This window comes from Sus scrofa, chromosome X (genome assembly GCF_054392235.1).
Source record: "Sus scrofa isolate SSC_HxYL_T2T_F1_AM1 chromosome X, Sscrofa_HxYL_maternal_Yorkshire_Landrace_v2.0, whole genome shotgun sequence".
NCBI lineage: Eukaryota > Metazoa > Chordata > Mammalia > Artiodactyla > Suidae > Sus > Sus scrofa.
In genome coordinates this window covers 10,903,062-10,919,081 of record NC_139401.1, presented here as the reverse complement: position 1 = coordinate 10,919,081, position 16,020 = coordinate 10,903,062, and the positions used below count along the sequence as shown (strand labels likewise).

Genomic DNA, 16,020 nt, shown 5'->3' with positions numbered 1-16,020 from the left:
AAGAAGGGAGGAGAAGGATGGGCATGGGGCTTTAAGAAGAACAAACTACTATGTATAAAATAGATAAGCTGCAAGAATATACTGTACAACATGGGGCATATAGCCAATCTTTAATAATAACTATACATGAAATATAACCTTTGAAAATTATGTATCGCGGTTGTATACTTGAAGCATATAATATTGTACAGCAACGATACCTCAGTTTGTTTTAAAAATATCTTTTCAGCAACTCTCAGAAATATACTAGTCTACGTTAAAAAGAGAACATTTAATTAAAAACAAAAGCCAGGGGAGTTGCCATCGTGGCTCAGCGGTTGACAAACCCGACTAGCATCCATGAGGACGGGGGTTCGATCCCTGGCCTCGATCCGTGGGTTAAGGATCTGGCGTTGCCATGAGCTGTGGTGTAGGTCGCAGACGCAGCTTGGATCCGGCATTGCGGTGGCTGTGGTGTAGGCTGGCAGCTGCAGCTGTGATTCACCCCCTAGCCTGGGACCCTCCATATGCCACAGATGCAGCCCTAAAAAGACAAAGGGAAAAAAAAAAAAAAGGCAAATCAATGCTCACCATTTTATCTATCCCATAGGTCAATGCCTCACGTCAGGAAGCCAAATTGATGGAGGAGTGCGATCTTCTCATTGAGATCATTCAGCAAAGACGACAAATTATTGGAACCAAGATCAAAGAAGGGAAGGTAGGATTTCTCGGACAGATTTCATGTTCTCTACCGGAAGAAAATAAACTCTCATGCGCCTCAGTAGCTTAGGAAATATTGAGTGCCCCTTCTTCTATATTTTTCATCGTCTCCTCTTAAGTCTTTAAGATGTCATTCAGATAGCCTTGCTTGGCCATTTTTTTTTTTTTTTTTTTTTTTGTCCATCTCCTTGGCACACCTGCTAGACAAAGGCTGCTCCATCACCCCATTCTGGGAGACAGCATGGAGCTCTGCTCTATAATATCCACTGTTTCTCTCTCTCTTCTCTTTGAGAAGGTAGGTTCCACAGAGGAAGAGTTCATTTCATACTTATTGCTGTATCTTAGCAGTTAACAGAGTAATAAATAAATGTTTCAAGGAAATCAGACTATATATAGAAATTTTAAAGTGCTTTCGCATATGCCCTTGAGGAAATTTAGGGAAGTGTTAAATTCATGGTGGCGAAACTCCTGTAATTTTACTATATCATACACCCTTTTGTGGATATATTAAAAGTACATGGGGTTTTTTTTGGTCCTTTTTTTGCCGTTTCTTGGGCCGCTCTCACGGCATATGGAGGTTCCCAGGCAAGGGGTCGAATCGGAGCTGTAGCCGCCGGCCTACACCAGAGCCACAGCAACGCGAGATCCGAGCCACGTCTGCGACCCACACCACAGCTCACAGCAACACCGGATCCTTCACCCACTGAGCGAGGCCAGGGATCAAACCTGCAACCTCATGGTTCCTAGTCGGATTCGTTAACCACTGTGCCACGACGGGAACTCCAAAAGTACATCTTCTCTAATGTTTGCGTATTAAGAATTCTTCAGGCTTTCCAGTAAACTGTGTTTAAAAAGCAATTCACAAGTTTCTGTTATATTCTTAGGACCGTCTTCTTTATTCCAGATTCATTCAGAAATGCTGGTAACTGGAACATCTGTCATTTTTTTTCTCTTTTTAAATGTCATATTTTTATTGACACACTTAGGCTCCACTTTATTTTACCCACTTCTTTGCAACTGGCAACAGCCAATTTTGCACATACTTAAAAACAGAAGTCGACGTTCACGATGCAGCGTGCATTGCTCTTCCGATCGCTCATAACTATAATGAGATGTGCATAATTACGTCCAGGTGGCACGTATGAAGTTGTCCACAGAGATGACACCAGTGAGCATAGGGGCTCTCCTCTGCTTTCTGTAAAACTTTAAAGGAACTCCTAATGCTGTGTAATGCTTTGGAATTGCTCGGTCCGTATAGATCGAGAAATATGTGTGCATGTAGATTGCGATGGTGGGCACAACAGTCGAAGTCGAAGCAAATCAAATAGTTCTGGAAGCTCTTGTTCCAGTGGGTTAGCAAATTAATACGAAATTATTCCCTGGCCAAGGATGGACTCAGATGGGTCGAATAGCTACTCTTCTTCACATGGCAATTATCCTGCGTGTCAGCCCAGACTCTGCACAGGATCGCTTTCCACGTCTGTCATCATGCACCACATTGTATTTCTCTTAAGACTGGCCATCTTCCAGATGCATAAGACACCTGTTAGCCTGCAAACAGCTGTAATTCATTCTTAATATGCATTCGGAAGGTCATTTGTTGCCTTTCCAAGGTCGCGTGCGGATATCAGCTCTCAATACTCGTATTTCCTGTCTTATTGCTGTTGTAACAAATTACCACAAGTTTGGTGGCTTAAAACAACACAAATTTATTATCTGAGCTTCTGGAGGTCAGAAGTCTAAAACCAGTCTCAACTGGGCTAAACGTCGAGACTTCAGCAGAGCTGTTTCTTGCTGGTAGCTCCAGGGCAGCATCCATTTCTTGCCTTTTCTGGCTTTGTTTGTTTGTTCGTCTTTTGTCTTTTCTAGGGCCGCACCCACGGCATATGGAGGTTCCCAGGCGAGGGGTTGAATCGGGGCTGTAGCCGCCGGCCTACGCCAGAGCCACAGCAATGCCAGATCTGAGCTGCGTCTGCGACCTACACCACAGCTCACGGCAACGCCGGATCTGTAACCCACTGAGCAAGGGCAGGGATCGAACCCGCAACCTCATGGTTCCTAGTTGGATTTGTTTCTGCTGTGCCACAACGGGAACTCCCCTTTTCCGGCTCTTAGAAGCCATTCCCATTCCTTGGCTTGTGGTTTCTTGCTCACATTGCTCTGACCTTTGCTTCCACCTTCAGCTCTCTTTCTCTGGCACAGACTCTCCTGGTTCTCTCCTAAGGGCCCTTATCAGTACATGGGGATCACCCAGAAAATCCAGGATAATCTGCCTGTTTTAAGAAGCTTAACTTGATCACATTAGCAAAGTCCCTTTTGACAGGTAAGATAACATGTTTTTACAATTCCTGGAAATTACGATGTGGGCATCTTTGGGGACCCTTACTCAGCCATCAGTGACTCTCCACCCCAGCGTCCTGGCCAGCATGTCTTCCTCTCCCTACTTAACTTCTTAGCATGAGGGTTCCCCTTATGCGCTATGGGTCAAAGTAGCAAAGGGGTGTCCCCAGTTCCGGCCAGGGTGATGCATCGGTTTCCCCCGATGACATGTAGGTGATAGGGAACATAGTAAAATAGAAACGCAAAGAGACATAGCTGCAGCCCAAACCAGGTAAACATCTCCATGAGCCAGAACATGGACCAAAACCACAAAGGCGTGATGATCGTGGCTAAGACGCAGGCGCCTGGGACTTGGTCTGGAAGAGACCAAAGCAGCTACCCCTTCGATGCCGATGGACGAGTGGTTCTGGAGATGTTGGGCTACAGGGGCTAGAAGTATGGGGGAGTGAAACCAAGCTTGGTGGTTAATACCTGTATATGGCTTCTCAATTCATGAAAAGAGACTGAATGATGGTTATTGCCCACCTCTAGCTAGGGAAATATTTTTTAGCACGCTTCAGGCCTGGGAGTCTGGAGGAGTCAGTTATTGGGTTAGAGCCTAGCTCTGCACTGTTTCTGATCCCCACACAACATGGGAGCCTCAGACATGCGGGCATAGCACAAGATTCCTGAGTCGGGACTTCCAAGGATGTGGTGAAGGCGACTGTAAGACACTGTAGACGAAGCCACGTGGCTGAGGGAGAGAGAAAAAGGGTAAATGACTTCTTCCCTTTAAAGCTGGAGCTCACATCCCAGTTCCGAGGCACATGAAGAAATCCTGAATTGCTCAACACACAGCGAGCAAAAGTGACAGACTTTTGCTCACGTCTGGTGCGATGAATTTCATGTGGACATCGTAAAAAGCTGTTGGGAGAGATAAATGAAGGAATGACTTCTGTCGTCTAAGAGCAAAAACTTGTGAAACCACAAAAGAAGGATGCGACGTCAGGAAAAATAGATGTAAAAACAAAAAATGAGAAGCTTTGGAGGGAAAAATGTATACACTGAAAGTGCAAAGAAAACTCAGCTGGAAAGGAACTTTGAAAGCCGCCTCCTGGCCTCCACATAGGGGAGGGATATAAGAATATGAAATGGAGCCATACTTTGCGCCACGTACAAAAATTAAATGTAATGGACCATATATACCTAAATGTCGAAGATAAAAAGTATAAAACTTCTAGAAGAAAGAAAAGATGGGAGGAAATCTTGGTGACCTCGGGTTGAATTATATACAAGCTTAAGATTTTACATTGTATTTCAGCCCAAATTAAAACTTCTCGGGGTTCCCACTCTGGCGCAACAGAATAGGTGGCATCTCTGGAGCGATGGGACGCAGGTTCAGTCCCCAGCCCTGGCAGCCTGGATCTGATCCCTGCCCTGGGAACTTCATAAGCCTCCGTGTGCCTCCGGGTAGCAAATAAAAGCTGACATTTAAAAAAACATTTTTTTTAATCAATAAAAACGTCTTTTCAAAAGACACTCTTAAGAGAATGTAAAGACAAGCCACAAATTAGGAAAAAAATATTTTGAGTTATTTTTTTAATAAAATTGCTTATATCCAGAGTAGATAACAAATTCTCAAAACTCATCAAGGAAATAGGAGTTCCTGTTGTGGCTCAGCGGTTAGCCAACCTGACTGGGATCCATGAGGGTGCGGGTTCAATCCCTGGCCTTGGTCAGTTGGGTTAAGGATCCAGGGTTTCCATGAGCTGTGGTGTAGGTCACAGATGCAGCTTGGATCCCGTGTTGCTGTGGCTGCAGTTCTGATCGGACCCCTAGCCTGGGAACCTCCATATGCCTCGGGTGCAGCCCTAAAAGACAAAAATAAATAAAAAATAAATAAAAAATTAATAAAAAATAAAAACTCATGAAGGAAACAGATGACCCTGCCGCCAAAATGGAGAAAAGATTTGAATAGATAGGTTACCAAAGAAGGTGTATGCATGGCAATTAAGCACAGAAAAACATGTTCAGGAAGTTCCCTTGTGGCGCAGTGGGTTACGTGACGATCTGGCATTGTCACTGCAGCAGCTTGGGTCACTGCTGTGGCTCAGGTTTGATCCCTGGCCCGGGAACTTCTGCATGCTGTGGGTGCAGCCAAAAAAATAATAAAAGCGCACCTTTGCTCCGGGTCGTGATCTCAGAAGGAGTGTTACTTGGGAAAGCTGAGGGCCTGGTTCAGCTTTCCTTTGAGTTACCACTTTGGCACCTGACCGAGGACTAGTTGATCCCAAACCCAAGAATTTACCGTGACTAAGTCCCTGGCCAGGGCACAAGATGTCAGAGATACATTTTAAAGAAAAAAGAGCCTGGGTGACAACGCGCTGGAAATCCGAGGTGCCGGGCAGGGCGGACAGGTGTGGACTTGGTGCCCTGTGAGGGTGCCCAGGGTGATGCCGGGGCAGTCGGAAGACACTGAATCCAGAGAAGGGCTGGTGGGACCCTCTGACCAGCACTTAGAAGTGCGGAGCTGGAGGAAGAACAGCTGGAGGCAGAATCAGGGACACCCCAAAAGTATATTCCATCCACCTTGTGCCTTTGCCTCCATCTGTCTCTGATGCCAATCACAGTGCCATTAGACCTGGTGGAAACAAAGCGACAGCAAGTCCACCAAGCGGAGAGGTTGCCCAGCAGGCAAGGTGGTCACATATTAGCACATACTTGTAATTCCTGCTCTCAGACCATGGCGCCTTCTTTGAAATAAATGGCTTTTGGAGTTCCTGCAGGGGCACAACAGGATCAGCTGTGTCTCTGCAGCGCCAAGGCAGAGGTTCGATCCCCAGCCCGGCACAGTGGGTTAAAGGATCTGGCATCGCCACAGCTCCAGCGCAGGTCACGACTGGGGCTTGGATCTGATCCCTGGCCCCGGAACTCCACGTGCCGTGGGGTGGCGGAAAGAAGGGAAGGACAGAGGGAGGGAAGGGAGAGAGAGAAGAAAAAAGAAAAGAAAAGGCTCCACAGCCTTTGTATTTGGACCGATTAAGGAGTCTCAAGCTATGAGACTCCTCTGGAAGGAATTGTCTTATTTCTTCAGTCGTAGGGGAAAAATTTCATGTCAACCCAGGCTGAGCCGAGAGCAAACTCCAGATTAAGCAAATTATATTTACGGTAGAAGGCTGCAGCTAAAGAGAAGAAAGGTCCCTTCCTTTTTTTGGGGGGGGGGGTCTTTTTGCTATTTCTTGGTCTTGGGCCGCTCCCGCGGCATATGGAGATTCCCAGGCTAGGGGTCGAATCGGAACTGTAGCCACCGGCCTACACCAGAGCCACAGCAACGCGGGATCCGAGCCGCGTCTGCAACCTACACCACAGCTCACGGCAACACCGGATCGTTAACCCACTGAGCAAGGGCAGGGATCGAACCCGCAACCTCATGGTTCCTAGTTGGATTCGTTAACCACTGCGCCACGACAGGAACTCCGAAAGGTCCCTTCTTATCTTTGCTTTTATGTACTTTAAGTCTCCAAAATTTCAGATTATTACCCTGGACTATGTGTATAGCCTTCTATATAGCCTTTTTTTTTTTCTTGGTCTTTTTAGGGCCACACCCGTGGCATAAGAAGGTTCCCAGGCTAGGGGTCGAATCGGAGCTACAGCTGCCGGCCTACACCACAGCCCCAGCAACGCCAGATCCAAGCTGTGTCTGCAGTCTACACCACAGCTCACGGCAATGCCAGATCCTTAACCCACTGAGGGAGGCCAGGGATCAAACCCACAACCTCATGGTTCCTAATCGGATTCATTAACCACTGAGCCACCGGCTTCTGCATAGCTTTAAAGAAATGCTGAGGAGTTCCCGTCGTGGCACAGTGGTTAACAAATCCGACTAGGAACCATGAGGTTGCAGGTTCGGTCCCTGCCCTTGCTCAGTGGGTTAACGATCCGGCGTTGCCGTGAGCTGTGGTGTAGGTTGCAGACGCGGCTCAGATCCCGCGTTGCTGTGGCTCTGGCGTAGGCCGGTGGCTGCAGCTCCAATTCCACCCCTAGCCTGGGAACCTCCATATGCCGCGGGATCGGCCCAAGAAATAGCAACAACAACAACAACAATAATAATAACAACAACAACAAAAAAAGACAAAAAAAAAAAAAAAGAAATGCTGAGAACAGTCCTTATTGTCAGTTCAGACACTTGTGTTAATTGAGAATCACTTGTTTGGACCTAACAACCTTGAGGTGGGAACCATATATATATATATGCATTTAAAGTGCATTTTAAGAATGTATATATGTATGTGTGACTGGATCACCTTGCCCTAGAAAATTGACAGAACACTGTAAACCAGCTATGATGGAAAAAAATAAAGATCATTAATAGAAAAAAATAAAGTACATTGTAAATAAAAGGGCCACTTTTAAAAGCATTTGTAGGGTAAAATAAACAGCAAATAACTTGATATAAATAGGCCCATGTCCCCAGTGAAAGGAGATTCCAACAGATAGGGCATTTCTATGAAGAGGGTGGAGTAAATTCCACAAATGACAATGTGTGGTTGGACATACTTTTCAAAGGAAAAAAGAAGAACGGTGCCAACTTGGAAAAAAATTAAATAATGTATTAAAAAGTGTTTTCCAATGAGGAAATTTGTATTTTGCCAAACAGTGATTCTTTTTATTTTTTATTTTTATGGCCGCACCATAAATTTTTAATGTGGCATATGGATGTTCTGGACCAGGGATTGAATTCGAGTCATGGCTGCCACACTGGCAGATCCTTTAACCCACGGCCCTGGCCAAGGATCGAACCTGTGCCTCCACAGCAGTTTATAGCCAATGCCGACACAATCGGATTCTTAACCCACTGTGTCCCAGCGGGAACTGCAAATGTCTGATTCTGAAGTGTGGTGCCATGCGGGGTAGTTTTTCACAGAGTGGAACTCAGATCAGGGCCATGTGATCAGAATCATGTAGGTCAACAACCTTTTTCTGGAAACGGCCAGAAATAAATATTTTAGGTCTTGCCCTACAGTCTCTGCCGTAACAACTCACCGCCGCCCAGTGTTGTAGTGTGAAGATAGCCTCAGATGGATGATTCACAAACAGATGCACGTAGTGGCCGTGTGCCAATAAAACTTTATTTACACAAACAGGCAGCATGCCGGATATGGTTCACAGACCATAGTTTGTGAACTTAGAGCAGTGTTTTTCTTTTTTGTTTTCTTTCTTTCTTTTCTTTTTTCTTTTTTTCTCTTTCTTCTTCCTTTTTTTTTTTCACTAAAGCCCACAGTGAAAAATATGTTGTAACATCAAACCCAGCACAGACACACACACACACACACACACACACACACACACACACACACACACAGAGAGAGAGAAATGTTTTACAAAGCCTAACTTGCCCTTTCTGCCAGGAGCATATTCTGCTACTTTGTTTTCTCATCTCCTCTTTCATTTGGTTTTTTTAAATGCTCGTCCTGTCCATACTGGTGATTCCTCACCTCCAGATCAGAAAACCTTCATCGCTTGTGAAAATGCAGATTCCTGCTGCCCTGCCAATTACAACTCCTCACCTAGGGCAGTGGGATGTGGGCCCAAACAGCTGCAGTTTTTCTTTTTTCTTTTTTTGTCTTTTGTCTTTTTTTTTTTTTTTTTTTTTTTTTAAGGGCTGCACCCGTGGTGTATGGAAGTTCCCAGGTCAGGGGTAGAATCAGAGCTGTAACTGCCGGCCTACACCACAGCCACAGCAACACCAGATCTGAGCCTTGCCTGTGACCTACGCCACCGCTCAGGGCAACGCTGGATCCTTAACCCACTGAGCGAGGCCAGGGATCGAACCTGCGTCCTCCTGGATCCTAGTCGGGTTTGTTAACCACTGAGCCACAACGGGAATTCCTACAGTTATTCTTTAAGAAAAATCAGAAAAGAAAATCATGGACGTGGAAAATAGACTTGTGGCTGCCTGATGGGAGAGGGAGGGAGTGGGAGGGATTGGGAGCTTGGGGTTATCAGACACAATTTAGAATAGATTTACAAGGAGATCCTGCTGAGTAGCATTGAGAACTATGTCTAGATACTCATGTTGCAACAGAACAAAGGGTGGGGAAGAAAAATGTGACGTATACAGTAAGGATAACTTGATCCCCTTGCTGTACAGTGGGAAAAAAAAAAATCCTCAGCTGATCCTTGAGCACACCAGGTTTGAAAAGCCCCAATCTGGTAGATCAGATGGAATTGTGCACTAAACTAAAATGAAAATGATGCCAACAATTGTTTTCTGTAAAACATTCCTCAGTTTTCAAAAAAGGGTCTCACTTTGGCTTGCTTCAATTTAGGCATGATTTAGGGCTTTTTTTTTTTTTTTTTCCTTTTCCTCTTAAATCATTTTAAATTTCCGGGAGTATGATAAGAGAAAATAAAGAAGAAAATGGAATTCAAGCATTGTTCCATTTGTTATCTGCGTGGTTGCTACAAGGCATACCGAAAGGACATGAAATTATTCAAAAGGATGAAGTTCCTGCCATGGCGCAGTGGTTAACGAATCCGACTAGGAACCATGAGGTTGTGGGTTCGATCCCTGCCCTTGCTCAGTGGGTTAAGGATCCGGTGTTGCCGTGAACTTTGGTGTAGTTTGCAGACAAGGCTCGGATCCCGCGTGGCTGTGGCTGGGGTGTAGGCCGGCAGCTACAGCTCCAATTAGACCCCTAGCCTGGGAACCTCCATATGCCATGGGAACGGCCCTAGAAAAAGACAAAAAAAAAAAAATTATTCGAAAGGAATATTCAGACCTTATTTTTGGGAGTCAGCATTGGATGAAATATCTTCAATTCTGCCATGGAATTTAAAGCATTCTTTATCTCGGGGTGATTACATAGTCCTTCCTCTGACCATTTCTTAGGGAGGTGTTCTCAGACCTTCAGTTGAACTCTCTGCCTTTCTTAGCTTCACCTCTGGCTACAGTGATGTCAGAAGCTCAACTCTATTTGGTGTAAAAGTTAAGTGTGCTTTTATTCAACTGGTGAACACAGTCAAACTGCTGCGCTGCTCGCTCTAATTGTATGCGGTGAGGTAGATCTTTGACCGGGCTTAAGATAACATACTCTTTGCCCCAGGGTTTTGACACTTCATTCTCCAACCCTTTGCGTTCAGGAATTTTTCTCACCCTTGCCCGCAATCTCGGGGCTGCCGCCTCTCCCTTCAGCTTTCATTTCCTTTGTTTGCTGGAGCCCTGGAAGGGGATGTTCCTGAGAGGCCCCCCGTTCTGACATCTCCTTCCTTCCTTTGCTTCCATGAGCATGAAAATGATGACTTGGAGAAAGAAGGAATCTCTTGGAGCTTGCAGGAATTCTGGAGGGAGCCCGAGCTGGCCTCGCCTGTGAGACAGATTAACTAGCCTCCTCCCTAGCCTTTCACCCAGGGCTGTTTTCCATTCTGGAATGATCATCTGGCCGGCCAAGACCTGTCCCAGGACTGAGTGGATGGTGGGGAGGGGCGCGGGGGAGGGGACGGGACACCAGGCGCAGGGCAGTTCCAACGATCGGGCTCATTGTACCTTGGCACCGGGCCAGAGGGCTTCAGCCCACCAGACACCAGAGTGTGTTGCAGACACCAGAGCGTGCGCGGTCACGTGGCTTGCTGGGGACTGACTTGGACCTGCCCCAGAGGTGTCATGGTCCCTCCCTACGTGTAAGGGTCGTTTTCAAGCAGGACGGAATCAGCAGTTGCAAGGGAGGTTTGAAACCAAACGTGCATGTTTCCGCCGACTGGGAAATGCTTATCAAAATAGTTCTTAGTTATCAAGTAAGCACCAAGTGCCTGGAAATGACGTTCCCAGGGAGGGGAAATGGGCCAGCTGTGCTTTTTTTGGCTTTCTCTCGTCTGCTCAACAGGAAAAATATTAATCAATGGAAAAACTGCTCCTTTCTGTTCATTTAACACATGAGTTTTCGATAGTGTGGGAAATGGTAGTACCCCGTGTTTTTACATGACACGGATTGCAGAGAACTTTTGAGAAAATGGTTTTGACCTAAGCCGCACGTTTGCACCTCTAGAGATGGTTTGTTTTCGTGAGGGGCCCCCTGAGAAGCTGAGATCGAGAAAGTTCCAAGGTTCCCTGTAATCTTGCAGTAGTGGTGTGGCTCAGTTGAGGTCAGAGGTGCCCCTGTGTCGCTCACGCGGGGCAACACCCTTTTATTCCCCATCCACGGGGAGGCGGTTCGCAATTCAGGGTTTCTCCTTCCCTGCCGAATTTTTGACCTTGGCCTGCGGGGCGACCCTCGCCTCCAACAGAATGCATGCGCACACCAGGAGGGTCCAGCCCGACCACCCGCATAACCACCTCCCTGCCTCTTTTGTTCAAGGTGATGAGGCTTCGCAAACTGGCTCAGCAGATTGCAAACTGCAAGCAGTGCATTGAGCGGTCGGCATCACTCATCTCCCAAGCGGAACACTCTCTGAAGGAGAATGATCACGCGCGTTTCCTCCAGACCGCCAAGAACATCACGGAGAGGTGAGTGCAGGGGCTGCTGGGACGGTCTCTGCGGCTGGGCTGGGCTCCGGGGTCCTGGGCGTGATTGGCTGGCCTCACCTTGCCTTGCTTTTGTTTGCATTTTCAAGGCTGAGTACCAGAGAGAATAGAGGCTTGGAGTTGCTTTGTCCCAGCTAAAGATGCTTCCCTTTGACACGTCAAAGCCTTTTCACTATCAGCCCAGAGTTCAAGGCCTTTGCAACAAGAGTCCGCTAGTTCGAATAAAATCAGCCTGCTTTTGGGGGGTGGGGGTGGGGGTGGGGGTCGGGGAGAAAGCTTAGGATGGCACAAAACAGCCTTTGCTGTGACTCTCAGACCCGATCTTATCGCACGCTTGATGACAAAGAATCAAAATGAAGACCAGAAGATAAAAGTAAATCTTTTCTGCCAGCTCTGGGCTTATCTAATTTAAAAAGTCACCCAGGTGCTGTTCTCTGTTAGGCCTGATTTATTCGGTTGAGAAGTTTTGAAAGGTCAAGGCTGCCTCATGTGAGAGAGAAAGAAAGGACCCACCTGTCAACTTGATACCCCCTTCTTTTAAAATATTCTTTATTCCAGGACAGGGAATATAAAGCTGACATTATTGGCATGAGTAGCTTAGCCGTGAAACTGGTGGGGGTCAGTGGTCCTTGAATCCGTGTACTTGACTGGTGTAAAATGCCTCGCCTTCACTGACGCATCTATAGCAGTTCTTGTGGAACCCAAGAAGAGCCCCTGATGCCCCCTAAGTGACATCTCCAGCCCAGGCCAGTGGCCTTGACTTTTCATTCCTTTGCGTTATGGACCCTTAGCCAGAACTGTCATAGAATCCTAGCACTGCAAGACCCCAGACGGCTCCTTCATGCTTTACCCTAGAGCAGGGGTCTGCAAACCTTTCCCGTCAAGGACCAGAGGGTACTTTTTTGCAGCTTTATAGGCTCTAAAGTCCCCGTCACAACTACTCGACTCAGCCACTCTAGGTTTCCAGCAGCCTGGCCTAGATAATACGAAAGGAATGGGCCAAAGGGTATGTTCCAGTAAGACCGTGTGCAAAAAATAAGGGTAGGACAGATCTGGCCCTCGGGCTATGCTTGGCCCACTCATGTCTTAGGAGTTGACTTCCTTCAAGGAAGGAGAAAGGAAACTCAGGCTTCTTGAGTGCTGGCTTGTGTCACACACAGGACCGACCCTCCAAACATCACATAGACGATAGGCAGCCATAGTTCCCTTGGCACCATCCCTCCAAGGGGAGGAGGGTACGGTCGTTTTACACCTCCGGTCGAGGCGCCAACCAGCTTCTCTGTGTTATTTCTTATATTTGCGAAAATGTCCTGTGTGGCTGGTTAGATGCAGCGCTCTTCCAGTGCACGTGGGGTGGATCACAGCTGGTTATCGTCCCTTTTATATTCCTTACAACGATCTCATCCCTCTTGCAAGAGCAGCCCGCGTCTTTCCTCATAACCCCGAGGTTCCACATGTTTAATCGTCTTCGCTGCTCTCGTCTGGACTGTTTCCAGTTGCCTGAAATCTGCATGGTAACGTTAACAACGGCAAACAGCACTAATACTCGAGCATACCCAGGACACCCTACTAGACAGCGTTTATACTTACGTCATGGTTTCCAACTGGGATCCAGCAGTACTTGTTTCCAGCTATAAACTGTGGGCTGTCCAGATGAGATGGCTGGTATGAGCTGCATTTCTCAGCAGTCCCTAAAAACTCAAATCAAGTCTAACATGAATAAATTCTCACCTAGCAGGGGAGAGCATGGGGCCCCGTGATGGTTCAGATAGAATGTTCTGGAAGAAGACCTGCGTTTGAAGTATCACACACGCGCACGGATGCCCGCATGTGATCCCCTCAGACCCGACAGGTCATACATGGACCCAGTTAGCTCTTTGTCTCGCAAGCCCACTGCATCAAGAACAGAAACATGACCGATTTCTCTTTGTGTAAATGAACCGTACCATATATACTATATTTCAAGCCTCGCTGGTGTATAGTTCTTGGTGGGATGGTGTGTGCCCTCTTCTAAAATGAGGTTAAAGAAGCAAAACTCTTCACCTAAATCCAGGCAGAAGGAAGTTGGCCTCTACTCCTTGTGGGAAGTCTATGCTTTCACCAAGGTTGAATATGTGGTGCCTGCACAAATTTGCTAGGAATCCTTGCTGCCCCTCCCCATTTCTGACTCCCCTCTCTTTCTGTCTCTGTGTGTCAGTCCTCTTGATCAGTTTCTGAGCCCTTTTCCCTTTCCAGCACCCAAAATTTAGCAAAAGCTCACTGGACTTGGACTAGGAGTTGGGAAACCTGGGTTCAAATCCCAGCACCGTCCCTTTTTAATTGCAATTCTTTGGGTTTATTCAAGAGCTATTTTCTGCTTAGAAACCTGGGCGCATAACAGCTACCTCTCTTGGTAGTTGTGATAACATTACTGCTGATTGCTATGAAGAGGCCCTAAGTGTTATGGATGCTCCATAATGTCGGTTGGATTTACGTTTTCATATGACTTAACACCACTCTCTAGAACATGACTTCCTAGTTCTGTGTCCTGTTGTGTCTGCCAGGGGCTTTGGTGCCTGTGTATTTCTAAAGCATCTTCATTCTCCTCTTCAAGGGGGGGAATGCCCAGAACAAACTTATCATCCTGCAGGCCTTCTTCACCTGAGAGTTGGATGTGATTTTTCTGCATCGTTAAATCACTTAATATGGATGTGTTCACCTACAAGCTGAATCAGACCACAAAAAAGTTGTTCAGTTCAGAAACGGAGCCTCCAGCTTTACATTGTAGGAGATGCATATGCTTTGGAATCAAGCGTCTGGCTCTGTGCTAACTGCTCAGTAGTAATTATGGATATCGTTGCGGCTGCTCGCTAACACTTGTGCGTCTAAATTTGCTTATGTGCTCCTAGCGGGCAGCACCCCAGCCATCTTGTTTTCACCGTGATGGCCCCAGAACATAGCAAACTGCCTGATGTGAATGACTGTGAACAAGTCGGGATAAGATGAAATAATGTAGCAAAAATACCAGCTGAGTTCCTTTCACAAGGTGAACATGGAACAAATGCTAATTTCCTTTCTTCCAACTCACGAAATGGATGCAAATGGATTGCGTAATGTACTATATTCTCAAGTCATGCTAATATATAGTTCTCCGTGTGATTGTATGTACACTTTTATAAAATTACATTAAATGGGCAAAAGTCTTCACTCAATCCAAGCATAGGAAAGTTGGCCTATGAGAAATGTAATAGAAAAAATCACTTTTTGGTGTCTTTTTTAGGGCCGCGCCCACAGCATATGGAGGGTCCCAGGCTAGGGGTCGAATCAGAGCTACAGCTGCTGGCCTACACCACAGCTGACAGCAATGCCAAATCTTTAACCCATGGAGCGAGGCCAGGGATCAAACCCATGTCCTCAGGGATAGGAGTTGGGTTCGTTACCACTGAGCCACAACAGAAACTCTAAAGATCACTTTTAACAGCAAATTACCTGTATCAAGAGGATGGTGAAAAGAAAATTCCCTCTGAACAGTACCATTATTCAGAGCTCCTAGGAAGGACTCACTGCCATGGGCAATTCAGGGATCCAACAGACCTCGCCAGAATACAAAGCTAAGAACTCCAGTTGTCAACCAGAAAGATATCACTTTGGTTCTAAGATTTAGAATGCATCTGATGAGTAGTTTTTGAAATGTGTTCTACAGGATGTAAGGTGGTGTTAAAACAAGGTTCCAGAATCAGATGCATTTGGGACATCCTGATCTGACCAAAGTCAACCATATTTTGTTACTATGAGATGTCATGGGATTTTACCATGGTGATGCACGCCATAGCCCGCCTGTTCGAGAGAGACCCCTTTAAGTGTCATTGTCAGGGGTCGGGCATGGGAGGAATATTAAGTGGGAAGGATAGAGCACCTTCCCCTGGTGTTGACTGTTGGGGCAGAGACGTAAATACGGTAGCTCTGGACAGGTCTTCCTTCTAGAAAACTGGCCCCATGTGGCTGCTAGCAACTGGGTGACGTGGAGATTAGGAACATCAAAGTCCAAATAAAAACAGGATGTAACATGCAGCCTAACCGACTAATCATCAAGATAGGACACAATGCCTTTTTTTGCTCCAGTACGTTGCGAGTTTGTCACACACCCACCCACAATCATGCGCACACATGTTCCCCCCCCACACACAGGCACAGACACACAGACATGACTATAAAAGCACAGAATTAAGAAAGTGGCAAATACTGAGGTCCCAGTTGGATTGGGGCAATTTATCGGAAAGGCCAGAAGATGGGCAACAAGGATTTGGGGAACAAAAACATAGCCTGAAATGTTGAATTTGGCAGCTCGCCGCACGCCTGTCATTCTGATGAAGAATTTGAAGTTGTAGCCAAAGATAAATATCGTTCCTTCCATCAAAAAAAAAAAAAGTTAGGTGTTAAAAGCTGAGTAATTTCCAAAGAGTCTTGTTGTCAGTCTTTGCCTCCCAGGCTTAGAAACTTTT

General features: G+C 46.4%; 1 protein-coding gene across 23 annotated transcripts in view; it reads left to right on the top strand.

Annotated features, from left to right (window-relative positions):
• MID1 (midline 1) overlaps window positions 1-16,020 on the top strand; it is a 668,331-nt gene that overhangs the window by 618,004 nt on the left and 34,307 nt on the right. For all 23 annotated transcript variants that reach the window (XM_085007319.1, XM_021080487.2, XM_085007321.1 and 20 more), the window contains 2 exons: window positions 590-697; window positions 11,373-11,521. In XM_085007319.1, coding sequence (XP_084863445.1) covers window positions 590-697; window positions 11,373-11,521 — 257 coding nt within the window. The remainder of the gene's footprint in view (window positions 1-589; window positions 698-11,372; window positions 11,522-16,020) is intronic.